Source organism: Charadrius vociferus, unplaced genomic scaffold (assembly GCF_000708025.1).
Source record: "Charadrius vociferus isolate BGI_N301 unplaced genomic scaffold, ASM70802v2 scaffold179, whole genome shotgun sequence".
Lineage (NCBI taxonomy): Eukaryota > Metazoa > Chordata > Aves > Charadriiformes > Charadriidae > Charadrius > Charadrius vociferus.
Genome location: NW_009650072.1, coordinates 3,460,140 through 3,473,959, shown reverse-complemented (window position 1 = coordinate 3,473,959; position 13,820 = coordinate 3,460,140). Strand labels below are relative to the sequence as shown.

Sequence of the window (13,820 nt, the reverse complement as noted above, 5' to 3'; positions counted from 1 at the left end):
ACGTAACACTGCACAAGAAGGGAAAGCAATTCTGATAAAGGACCGGGAGGATCTGAAAGCTTTTCAGTTTCAGGCGCTTATAGAAGAGAATGGCACTTTCATGGCTCCACACGCTGCTCGTTTCTCCAAATGTATGCGAGCACAACAGGGCAGAGCTTCCTGTCAGAATCACTTATGACACTCTTAAGTAGCATCCTCTTGAGCACACAATGCCACTGACTGTCATAGTAAGGAAACTGCTTCGCCATGCATTGAGGGTATGGTTTAATTTCTGGAAGACAGTAGCTGTCTAGATTTACAGTTGGTAGGGCTACAATTGGTGTTGAAACTGATCATGATTCAAAGCAAGTGTCTGCTTTAGGACTCCCAAAGTTTCATCTCACTGTTACAAGGATGGGTGTTCTTTGTCTTCAGGGCTATGGCAGTCATTTCTTCTAACCCTGACACCCTCACGTGAATACACAGTTATTCCTGTGTGCCTTCACATGAATACACAGTTATTCCTGTGTGCTCACACAGAATTGCTCTTAGTAATACTATATATTTTCTCCAAATAGCTGTCTTAACTGCAATGCTCAGTTCTCCAACAGCTGGTCATTTCCCCTCACAGGCCCTCAGGATCTATGAGGAAGTAAGCATTTCCCTAAATCTTATTTAAGATGTCTGAAAACCATTTCCCCAGAGGAGGCATGTTCTGTTCACAGAAGGCAGCTTATCTCTCAAACACTGGTTGCTCATAGCCACCAGATCTCTCTAACTGGGCAAGCAAATACCCTTCAAACACATCTTTGGTTTTTCTTCAGAGGAATTTCACAACTACACCTGGTGCAACTGTGAAACCCATCCTCCCCCAACCCTTCTCCTTTTGCCTGTCTTCTGGCCTTCCAGCACAGGTTTTTCTGGGACTCATGGTGCTCAGTATCTGCGGAGAGGGGGAACCCCCCAGTCAGGACATTGTGGTGCTGTAAGATATCTTGATAAAATTTAAAGAAATCCAGTGATTTGCTTTTTAGCCCTACCAGAGCTGGATGCAGTGCAATGTTTTACAGACATGCCAATTGTTGTGGAGTCCGATCAGTGTTCTGGAGTGAGATCAGTGCAGCTGTGTCCTGGATGTCCAGATTTACATGCATAGACAAGCCAGAAATAGAGAGCTTTTAGGGCTGAATCTAAGGAGCAACAAAACTACGGCTCCTGATAAGATTTCACAGGCTTTGTCATGATCTAGCTTAATAAAATATTACAAAAAGGAAAAAAAAAAAAAATCCCACTGAGCTCCAATTGTTTGTCCCAATGTGAGACACCATCATAGTACTGCACTTGCAAACCAATGCACGCAAAAGAAAGAAAAATGTTCCAGATATAGATCTAAAACTAGTTTGAGTTCTTGATTCAGAATGAGAAACAGAGCTAGCCTGAAAATTTCAAAGTGCCCACAGCATGTGTATTCCTCCCTACCCCACTGAAAATCAGGGAGAATAATCTGTTGAGCAGACTTGACAGTGTCTCTCTCTCTTAGAAGGTTTCAAGAAAGTCTAATAGGATGACACTGATGCTTTACAAGAAAGTAAACAGATTGTTCTTCCTGCAGCAGGGAAACTGCTTCTACTCCATAATTCACCACCTTCTAAATTGTGCTGGCATAGCAGTTTTGGGGACCACAAGAAGGACTCGCAAGGGGAAGCTGGGAACTTCATAAGCCAGGGAAAATTTAATTAAACACATAATTACATGTTATAGAAGCCCTGTAGCTGGACAAATACAAAATTATTATAAACAAGTACATTTTCATATCCAGAGGACTAGACGTTCGTTGTGTTTAAGCTGTCAGAAGAACATTATTTCTCATACTTACTGTATTTCTTAATTTTTTACTGAGACCAGATCCCTCTTGCTTCCTGTATAAATAATCAAATGTATAAATACCAAGCCTATAAAGAGCTAAATAATCAAGGTTCTTTGACCTCTTTTTCACATCTTTATCTGCTTATCTAGCATTAGCAAACACTATATCATCACTCTGTGTCTGTGTGTGTAGAGTAAGTGATTTCTGCCCTGAAGAGATTAAAATCCAGTGGTTACTTGAGGAGGATATAACAAAGGATATCATCAGACAAGAGTTACTGGGCCACTCAGGCAACTACTTCTACCTACAATCTGTGGTTCAGATGACACTTATAGCTGTCATGTTTGCCAAAAAAAAAAAAAAAAAAAAAGCTTTCAAAGAAATGTACAAAGTCCGGAGAAACCCATCACAAAAGAGATATTTCTAAGGCTTCCAGATATGTATAATACATCTATGGGTCCTTTCTCTTTCAGGGCAGTACAGAGCACTATTTGATGTAACTTGAGGGGGGAAATAATTTTTTTTCAGGTATACAGAGTCATTTGGGACAGGAAAGTGTAACTTATGAGTCACTGTGCAAGCGTAATTCAGCCCCAGGAGACCCTGGTTGTAGCTTTCTATCAAATTAGTCCATGCAGTGCTTCACTAGATATATTTGCTTGGCATGTTACTTTTACCACTGAGAGTGTCTGCAAAAGTTCCAACAAATTGGAATAAACAAAGGTTTGAATTAACTTGGATTTTTGCTTTCCTTGAATTGTTCTATTTCAAATGAGTGAAGAATGTTATATTCCCCATCATGAAATTTGCTAAAAGTAAAGTGGCTGGTAAAAAAATAAAAGCTAAAAATTGAGGTTCTGTTATCTTGAATCCAGCTGTACCACCACCAGTTTGCTTTCCGGGAGATATCACATCTGATATCAATTTCACTTTCCCTCTCCCCTCTCAACCACAAGATGTAATTTCATATTTACCTTGCTGTAAAATTCTAGTGGCAAGAAAGCAATAGAGATTTTAAATGTCATACTTGAGGAGTGTTAGCATAAAACTCTTGTCTGGGGTTCACTTCTTAACTAGTTTGTCTTCAAACTATACATCTTTTATTTTGTAGCAAAGTAACAATATTTTAGTTGGTGGAAGTCACGGTGAATGGGCTGACAACAGCCTGCTCAAGACAATTGCTTAATTGCCATCATGTTGATAGAACTCATACTTTGGTCTTATTCCTACTGCCAGAAAGCCCCCCACACCCTTCAACAAAAAGTGAAATTTGTTTCTTTTAATATATGCAGTATGACACACTATGTATGTACATATGTAAGTGCAGTGTCTTACAAAGTCCAGGTACAGAGCCGTCAAAGAACAGCAGACATATAATTTTTTCTGTTGCAATTCTTTCTTCTGTACTAAATCACTCTCAGCTTAGTGTCCCAAAAGTATTTTACTGCAGCAGCTTTTTAATGGAACACTTTCTCTCTTACTTTAGCAAAGTCTCCTGTTGTCTCCGAGATAAGAGAAATTCCTACACAAACCGCAATCAATATGACTGTCTCGAATTTTCCATATCAAACTTTGTACCTGACAACATCAAGCACTGTATGTATGTATCAGACCCACAAAGACTGGATGGCTACCTGAAGCCAACCAAGTCATAAAAACTAATATTGAAGAAAATGGATTATATTTTTGTATGAGTAAACTACAGTTCTCTCCAAAGGCATCTGACAATATTAAAACATTAAGATGTGAGGTTTTTCATCCAGCAACTCAACACTGTGTAGAACAAGCCTTTCAACTCGAGCTTGCAGGTAAACTACTGTTTTATTATTGACTGTTATCTCTTAGAGGTTAGTTTAAATTTGAATACTAGTCTGTAAATACTCAAGCTTCTTTTAGTGTGGCTGGATAATGGAATAAGACACCCCACAAAGTTATCAGAGATATTGGAGTCTTACCTAAAGGAAATTATGTCTTTAAGGAAGTATTTCTATATGTCAGAATAATGTGGAAATTATTGAATTTTCCATCCCACAGCTATGCACTGAATGAGCTAACACTACATCATAAACTTCAAAAGTGAACTAACAGAACTTTTCCACTGTAACTCACTCAGAACCAAATCAAACCTCTCAAGTAATCCTGATCAGTAATTTTTTTCTCATTTAAAATGCTTCAAAAAAATGAATGAAATACGAGTGTCAGCACAGCATTTTAGTCAGACATTCCCTGAACTGCATCCAGATTTTTTTAAGTCAGTAAGAAGACATCTGTTGAATTTAGCACACTTTGGAGCCGTTTCTTTGAGAATCAATGTGAAAACCAGCGATGGCTGAATATTGAGTAATGAGAACCTACTACTGAAAATTTTGTGGACTGGTATAAATTTAGTAATACTTTTTATACAAGATTGTGGATTTTTCTATGGATACATTAACTCCCTTTATGATAGGTCAGTATAAGATTATTACTATTGTAAATAATTGTATTTCTTCCTACTTTGTGGAAGAATACAATAGGGCTGCTAATAACTGCCTCTGACTGCAAATCAGAGCCACAGAGAACCCTTAAAGTATTAGTTTTAAAGCAGAACAAAGCTATAAAAGCCATTCTGATAATATCATTTCTGAGCACAATTCTCACCTCACCAGGCAAACGTTACTGGAAGGTATGATAAGTGACAGCATGGCTGACAGCAGCTGCAGTCCCCTACATCTCCTACAGGACTCTAGGTTTGGGATCAACAATGCCTGTGTAGAAGGGGAAGAAACAGACAGTATGCATATTGTCCACCACCACCAAAGAAGTTGTCCCCAGATTAATACTAGTAGTTGTTCAACAAAGACCTTAGGAGGCAGTAAGGGATTTCTTGGCAGTCCAGCCAGCCAGAGGTTCACAGAGATACAGAGAAGGTTTTTGAAGACACAACGGTTTCACATTGGGTCTGCCTAAGGCCAAGTCCAAACAAGGGGAATGAGGAGACAGGGAGTCTTATATTTATACTAGTCTCCAGGTAGTTATTTAATGTTATGGGACTTCACTGAAATGTGAAAATTACAGTTTTAGTAGTAGAACACAAACCACTGAGCCATCATGACACACTTACGGAGTGGCTTTGGTGCCAAGACCTTTATCTTCTTCTCTCTGAAAAAATAAAATCAAAGATTCTGGTCCATCTAGCCAAGAAGCAGTTACCACTTCAAAGATGAAGTGCATTACTGCACATTCAAAGGCTAGCATGGATGTGACACTTCAGTGCTGTGTATCTGGAAGGAAGAGAAACAGGGTGAATTTAGCTACCTGGTTCAGGGGACTATTCCCAATTGAAGAAGAAGTAGAAAATAAGGACTATGAGGACGGATCTGGTTTCACCTCCTGTGTAACTTGCAAAACAGAAAAGCAGAGAGAACATAAGATCAGATGTCAGGTTTCTTCTGAAGATGGAACTTCTGAGGAAACTTCTGAGGAAACCTACATTTCAAAACTTGATTGAGCTCCACTTAATGAATGAACTCTCTTCAGTGAGGACAGATCTGCACATTACAGTAGAAACACTTGTGATACCATTGAAATATTTTGAATGGTAGTACTGTAATTTAAGTGTTGTGACTGCGGGTCACAGAGCTATGGCATGCTGTGGAACTTTTTATGTTATTTTTTCCTCAAACAGATGCTGTTCAAGAACACAACAGAAGTGACATACTTTTCCAGGCTATGTACAGTAATGAACAAAATAAGTAGAAAAAAAAAATCAAATAAAGGAATGACAACTTTGCCACAATTAAAAAAAAAAAGGAAACATGAAAGAACAACCTTTCAATCTGAATGATCATATATCACTATCAAATGCACCCATTTAGTATAGCAGGTAAATTTTAGGTGTAAAGATTTCAGCTATGGATGTCCAAACATTTGATAAAAGAAAATCTGAGAAAACAATGGCTACTTCCTACAGAGACATTTCTAAAGATAGAAACTGCCTTTAGAAAAATACCTTTTTACTTCCTATAATTCTAGATAAATTCTCAGCAAGCATGAACTTTGTCCATGGTTGGTGAAGCCAGCCATTAGCTCTTGAAATCAAGCCACCCTCGTGTATTCAGTGATCAGCACATGCACAGAGTGCTAGTCATCTTCTAAAACATCACTGGGGGTGGCCACATAGGGTAACTTCTTTACCCTCAGGGTCAAAATTTCCCATCATTTTACATAAGGAAGCTGCTCTCTGGGCACTATGCTCCAACAAAATCCATACATTTTGCAAGAAGAACACTCTGATCTTCCTGTTCATCTCACTGCTTTTCTTCTCCACCCATCCCATGAAAGAAACGTTATCTTGCTAACTTTTTTTCTCCTCAAGTTTTGAAGCTAAAGTAGAGCTAACAACGCTGGAAAAATGCACCTGGGCAAAGGTAGGGTGTGGAAAACATTGTCCCCATTACTTGTATTTGCTCACCAGGGGACAACAAGAAGTTAGAACCATAGAATCATTTAGGTTGGAAAGAACCTTTAAGATCATCAAGTCCAATTGTAAATCTAACACTGCCAAGTCCACCACTAAACCATGTCCCATAGTGCCACATCTACAGCTCTCTTAAATACCTCCAGGGATGGCAATTCAACCCCTTCCCTGGGCAGCCTGTTCCAGTGCTTGATAAACCTTTCAGCGGGGACATATTTCCTAATATCCAATCTAAAACCCCCCTGGCACAACTTGAGGCCATTTCATCTTGTCTTATCACTTGGGAAAAGAGACCAACCTCCATTCAGGTAGTTGACAAACAAGACAAGTTTAGGTCAGACCACAACATAAACATTCGTGTTTCAGCATAGAGGTTTATAAAATATACACAAGGACCATATTCTCTCATGCTAGAGAAAAGAAAAAAAAACAAGATTTTTCACTCACAAGGCACAAGAAGAAGGTCCCAGGACATGCTGAAGCGGAGGGAGGCTTTTAACACAAAACATGGGGAACAGCATTGCTGTTGTAGCAAAGGCACCATCAGGGACTATTTGGTTCAGCTGCCCACTCCATTAACCTAATAGTGCCCAACCCTAAGAGGGAAATCCTGGTGCTAATGAATTCCCTGGCAAGCTGTCTTGGACTTAAAGGCCCAGGTTTTAACATGGGGGCCTGATTTAAAGCTCACTGAAGTCTGAGGCTGCTGGCATTGATGTTCACTGTCAATCTCTGAGCCTCAGCTCCACTCAGGAATAACATTATGACTATAACAACAGTGCTATTTATACACTGTGCCTACCCTCTCTTGGGCAGATAAAACATAAATGCAAAACAATAAGCAGGTATTTGCCACTTAAAATAGCAAATGAACAAGGAACAGTCAGGGAAGGAAAGGGGGGCTCCCACCTCCTGCAATATCTCCCTGCTCAGGGCCTCACCACCCTCACGGCAGCACGGGCAGGATGGGATGGGACACTCAATGCCTCCTGCCAGGGCAGGCCCCAGCTCCTGTGAGGGGACGAAAGTGGAGACATGTTTCTCTGTGAGGCCGGCATCGTGAGGGTTCAGATGGGATTGATTGCTCAGTTTTGCCGTAAGGCAGCTGGTTAGGATACCTCTCCTAGGCTTGCCATCTGTCAGGCACAAAGGTTGACAGGGGCAAGTGGCAATGAGGGGCTGCAGGTTTTGATTTTTGAAAATTACTTTTAAACTGAGTCATTCCCTTGTGATGAGTCTTTAAAGTCATATTATGTATTAAAATAGGCGTGTAAGCCAGAAAAACATGCAGCATATCTTCTGTAGGCACCCAGCAGTGCTAAGAGCAGGATGGAGGCAGCGGTATCTGCAGCCTCTCAAGAATGTCTTCTGCTCTTTTAATAGTTCTCCTTGGGGGTTGTGGAGGTTTGTATCACGTATCTTTCCCCTTTGCTGAATCAAAAATAGTACACTGAGTCAGTTGTTACAGACAGTTAGACAGCCACCAGCCACATTGAGCACACGTCCCACCACCCGCTGTGGTCCAGCTTACCCAAGACCTCCTTCACGCAAGGGTCTTCTCACCTCAAACAGCAACTTTGCTTAAGGTCTGCATTGCTGATTAAATCCCTCTTTCTGCTGCAGCACATGCTTTCAGCAGGTTGGCAGATTATATTCTTTGATCCAAAAATCGACTGAAATGGGTGGATTGGGGTTTGAGATATCCACCTTAGAATGAGGCAGATGGCCCTGGATGAATGCAGGGCCACATGGGAACATGCACTGCAAAGAGCACTGATCCTTCCGATTTTTAGTGGCAACACCAGTATGACTTTGAGCATGGGGAGAAAGAAAGGTGTAACCAGGGAGCCTAAAATGCAGTGAACCTTATTCTCTTCTCCCACAACCCAAACCCGAAGAGCTAAACCACCTTCCCTTCCACAGAGACCTGCAAAATTAGCAACACGGAATGTCTATGGTAGTTTATTAATATCCGGTTCCTAGGAACAGGTATTTCCATGCTTTGTACAAGAATCACTGTGCAAGTTGCAAGATTGGCAATTTCACAGAGGTTTTTGTGTTTCTAATATCTATTTTATTTTTGTATTTTATTTCCTAAAGTACTCTTGTGCTTTACCCCAAATCAAAAAAAAACTGTGCCGGCAGACCTGCAATAATTACCTTTAGGGGTGACCAATGTGCAAAGAAAGAGTGGAAGAGGAAGGTAAACATGAGGAAGCAAATGCACTTTTCAAAGAACTATTAATTATTCATTAGTCTGATATTATTAACTATTAATAAATAACTAAACAGAATAGTTAGTTGCCACAAAGCCCTCCTAACACTGATTCCAAGAGGGCTCTGTTGTGACTTGTACCTTGCTCAACACACAGCAATATTTACCCACTGGATTGAGCAACGCTGATCATGCCCTGCCTGCAGTCTCGCCTTACAGGGCAGGCTGAATTTTGACATTGACCCCGTTGCTAATCTTCGCTAGCATGTAAGCCCTGGCCTTGTTAAAGACTTTTACCAGCCTCTTATACCTGCTTTTTAGGTCTCTGATCTCTCATCTCAGCAGCATCGTGCCTTTGCTGGCGTGAAGGGCTTCAAAAGAAAATAGTTTATTAGTTCTTGACATTGTCTTCCCATTGTGTCACTTGTGGATTTTAAATATATTTATTTTGTGTCCCTGATCCTCTTTTGCCTTAATACGCAGCGACTCTTAATAGAGTTCACTACTGGTGTGTATCTATTTTTCAGAGCAATTTTTCTACTGCAGCACACTGTTATAATACTATACTTATGTGCCTTGGGAGATAAAGAGACAAAGTCAGACCTTGTTATACTCTAATTTTGTATAGGTAGGTCACTTGATTTCATTAGGAAACACAACATGAAACTGATATGCCCAGTGGCTCTGTTCTCACCAGCTCACTCTACAAGTATTTTAAAACTATGGCATATAACATAAGTCTTCTCCAGTCTCCTTTTCTGATTAATAAGCTCTGTGATCTTTCTGTCCATCCAAACAGCTTAACAAACTCCAATTCCAATGCACTAAACAGTGGGAACTATGAGTATAAAATGATAATGGTCTCCGGTCTCTGAAGGACATGCAAGGCAATTCCCATGGACACAGTTGGTTCCACCATACCCTAAATTCAGCAGTGGGTCGCTACAAAACCTATAGCTTCCCACTTCTTGTGTCCACGTCCTTCCCTCGGCCAGGGCAAGCCCCGAGCATGTAGCCCCCAGCTTCCCTCATGCTGGTTTCTGTGCAGAGCAAATGTGGAGAGGCAGTAGCGGTGCGAGCCACAGCACACTCCCCCTTGGGAGGATCCCAACTGCAATACCACCTCCCAAAAAGCAGACGTAGGCTGAGAGAGAAAGTTCAAAAGCCCACTCACTTTGGACTTCAACTATGGAAAACACAGCGTTTGCTCATTGCTAAGAATGAGGACTTTCCTACATCAAATGATAGCACTGATGCCTTCTTCAGAAGCTTCCTACAAACAATGGGGGTGGTCAGCACAAGTGAAACTTTAAGAACAATTTCAGATATTTGTGTTCCCAAATACTTTGTAAATGACAAAATGAAAGGATCCTCACAAAGAATACCCCTAGTACAAAATAAACACATTTCTTCTTCATTCCTCTGCCCCTTAAATGCTTCTGAATATTTTAAATGGTGAAAGAACAGAAGAGTTTAAACTTAGAAGAATCTTGACATTCAAAATCACCAACACTTTGACTGAAATAATTCGCTATGGTGATTTTAATAGTACAAATCCTGCCTTCCTCATAATATTGTGACGCCTATTCATTGCAAGACTTCAGAAAATTAGGCAGTTTATTGTAAGAGAAGTGACATAAACAGTGGTCCTGAAAGCAGCTCAGCGAATGCAAACCATTTCCTCCCGTCTTTCCCCTCCCATCTCACAGTGAACAAAGAGAATTTTCTACCTCTCCGTAGCACAGATTTCCCTGAGGGAAAAAGAGGCTTGCATCAGTTCCTGAAAATAGTGCTGCTGAAATTGCTTCACATTTAGGTCAAATCTTGATAAGAGCTTTAAAATGCTACCAGAGCTAAAAAGGTTTTATGCAAAAACCTTAAGGTGTATTTTACACATTCAAATAAGGCACTAAGGAGACTACAGAGAAGCCAAAGATTTCAAGTTACTGGAAAACTAACTCTAATATTTTACCTATGACTTTTGTAAGAATAGAGCAGTGATATTGTGACAAAGGATAAAGAACAATGAACACTCAAAGGAACAAAGGTGTCTAGGAAACGCAAATAGCTCTACCGTAAGCGCCCCTCCTATGGGCGATGGAACAGAGGCAGCAAAAAGGAAAGCTGGAAAACAATGTGACAATTAGACTCAGTCTTACAGAAGAAATTTAATCATCAAAGGCATTTAATCATTCTCTATTTTAAAAAGTAGGATTTTTTATGATTACAAATGTAAAATATGCCTTTCCAAATTTTCTTTGCTGACTACTTGTCAATGCTAGTTTGACTGTCTTTTCATTGTGAAACACATACCACATTTTTAGAGCTGTACACAGAATACTATTGGTGCATTGGGAATTTGGAAAATGAACAGGCATTTATTCTCTTAACTGGCAGTCTGATAATGCTGATACAGGTCTTCACAAAACTGAAATACATAAATATTGAAAATATAACTACTATTTTATAATTTTTAAACAACCTTTGATTCTACCCAAACATTATTTCATTTTATTACAGATGCCTGAAAATATTCCACAGTCAATATGGAAGTTTTGTCACACCTTAGAATGAGTTTGTCGTATTGTTACACTGACAAGGCATCAAAAATTTGCCATATTATTGCTAACACAAACCATTTCAGGTGTCTGTTGTGAATTACATAACACACTAGAACTTGATACTAGAAGTTCCTTGAACAATTGGGTTTGAAAGTAACGCGATGCCTCCCTGCACAGCTTGTGCAATGTGGTGTTGGATCAGTTCTGTAATGCTTATTTAGGTTTTATTTCGACATTATCTTTTTTTACTTGAGTGACAGTTTGCACTGTTAATAGCACACTGTGGTTAATACTGCTGCTATCTCCTAATAATCCTGCATAGAAATAAAATTGCTGCTGTTACTACTATTCCCAGATTGAGGATTTGCGGGAGTGTGCTGAGGGGAATTGCTCCCATTGTCACAGTGGAACTGAGGAGGTGAACACGGCTCTTTCGTGTTTGCTGGGAAATGCCAAATCTTGAGTTCAGCTAAAAACCAAGGCAGGCACCGGCTGTGTAGGGAGGTCAGGATGTAAATGCGAAGGGAAACGTTTCCTCAGCAGGAGTATGTTTTATGACACAGCATCCCAGAAGTGACCACGCTGCCTGACACATCCCTCCTTTCCCTAAGCACAAAAACCTCGGCTTATTTTACAAAAGGGAAAGGAGTGAAAGGTTTTGCTTACTGCATGCAGATATAATTTCAGCACTCAGCATTGCCCTTTCCTTTAAAATATTTAATTCTATTTATATTCCCTGATTATCTAACAGAATTCACTCTGACCTAAGGGAGAGATTAATCTTTTTACCGGGTATCTTATTGCCGTGTGGCTCTGTGTGTGTGTGATGCTGCTTTTCTTCCTTTAGAAATTAGAATACAGAATTTTTCCTATTTATAATTAATTTTGGTTGTATACTACCTGCTACTCTTTTTAAAGGTGAAGTGTGGCTTAATATTGGAAATGTACAGTCTGAAAAAGTATTCCTGAATGTTTTATTTCAAAAGTGTAAAGGGTTTTAAAATAAACAAAACTAAATATTCAAATACATTTCATATTGCATGTGGTAGGAGTGGCTCCATACAATATAATATGGATGAAGCAAATCTGGCAGTTAATTTCTTTGAGATATGGAGTATAATACATAGACACTTCCAGATCTGGTCTTGTGTCATACATAACACTGCCTGACTTTTTTGTTATCATTTAAATCCAGCCTACTTTATTAATTATTAATATTTTAGTTTGCTATATTGTTTGTTCCATGTTAGAAAAAAACAGTTAAAAACTACTGAGTTTAGGACACTGCAAGACCCTAAGTACTGCAAACTCTGAGGATAAATATATATTTAATTTTTGAGAAAATGTCATTACTTGCAGATGAATCAATGCAAAATAATTGTGCAATTAAATAGGACAGTCTGAATTGAAATTTAAAGCTGCAGACCATATTTTCCTACTCCCAGTGCTGCTTGAAATCTCTCACACCTTTAAAAAAATATAATTAGCTTTAGATTTATCCCACAATAAATAACATCAGAACATACCTTGTGCTACCAACCTGAATTTAAAAAAAAGAGGCCACCTCAGTGTTTTGAGTTTATGAGATCTTTCAGACATAAAGCCCTAACAGAGTTTCCCAGTCAAAAGGCATCAGGAAGGCTCATCGTTTATGGTAAACTTGGGCTTTAGCTTGACAGACCTCTTCCTTATTGTGCCTTTAGGGGACAATGGCATGGTGTCCATAATGCTCTTGTCTTCCTCCAGCTGCCTAGCAGTGCAGGAAGGGGTGGGCACTTTCACCGTGTTGCCAAATTTAGAGTAGTCCACAGAGTATCGCCCATCTTCCTCTGCCACGATGGGCACAAACCTTTGGCCCCAGAGGATTTCATCCGCCAGGTAGGAGGTTCTGGCTTGAGTGGTGATGCCGGTGGTCTCCACCACCCCTTCCAAGATGACGATGATCTCCAGGTCCTCATGGTGGTGAAGGTTCAAGGGGGAGATGTCGTAGAGGGGGCTGTTCTTGTCTATCACATGGTAGATGATGAGTGGGGAGACAAGGAAGATGCTGTTGCCCCCCACAGGGTTTTCCATCTGGATGTCAATCTGGTTGAGGGGTACCACCTCCCCCTCCAGGCTGGCGGTCTTCTTCACCACCTGCATGCGGATGGTGGCGCTGATGATCATGCTTTTCCGGAGGTCACCCACCCGCAGCATGAAGCAGAGCTTTCCCTCCCGCAGGGCAATGACTGCATGCTTGCTGAAGATGAGGGTCTCAGCCCGGCGGTGGGCCTGCGAGGTCTTCATGAAGATGCAGCCCAGCATGATGGCATTGATCACCAGCCCCACGATGTTCTGCACGATCAGCACCAGTATTGCGGCCGGGCACTCCTCCGTCACCATGCGTCCCCCGAAGCCAATCGTCACCTGCACCTCAATAGAGAAGAGGAAGGCAGAGGTGAAGGAGTGGATGCTGGTCACGCAGGGCACAAAGCTGTCTGGGGCTCCCGCCGACCCCTCTTCGGGGCTGCGCTGCAGCCGGGTGCTGTGGTCCAGGTCTCCGTGGGCGAAGGCAATGAGCCACCAGACCATGCCAAAGAGCAGCCAGCTGCAGAGGAAGGACATGGTGAAGATGAGCAGCGTGTGGGGCCACTTGAGGTCCACCAGGGTAGTGAAGACATCCTGGAGGAAGCGTCCCTGCTCCCGGATGTTTTTATGGGCCACGTTGCAGGCACCGTTCTTGCCCACGAAACGCGCCCG

The 13,820-nt window shown here is 40.9% G+C and overlaps 1 protein-coding gene across 1 annotated transcript in view; it reads right to left on the bottom strand.

Moving 5' to 3' along the window:
• Positions 1 to 12,713: 12,713 nt before the first annotated feature.
• The window catches only part of KCNJ11 (potassium inwardly-rectifying channel, subfamily J, member 11), a 6,169-nt gene continuing 5,062 nt past the window's right edge, over positions 12,714 to 13,820 (bottom strand). The window contains exon 3 of the mRNA XM_009892048.1: positions 12,714 to 13,820. This exon is cut by the window's right edge and continues 1 nt beyond it. Coding sequence (XP_009890350.1) covers positions 12,714 to 13,820 — 1,107 coding nt within the window.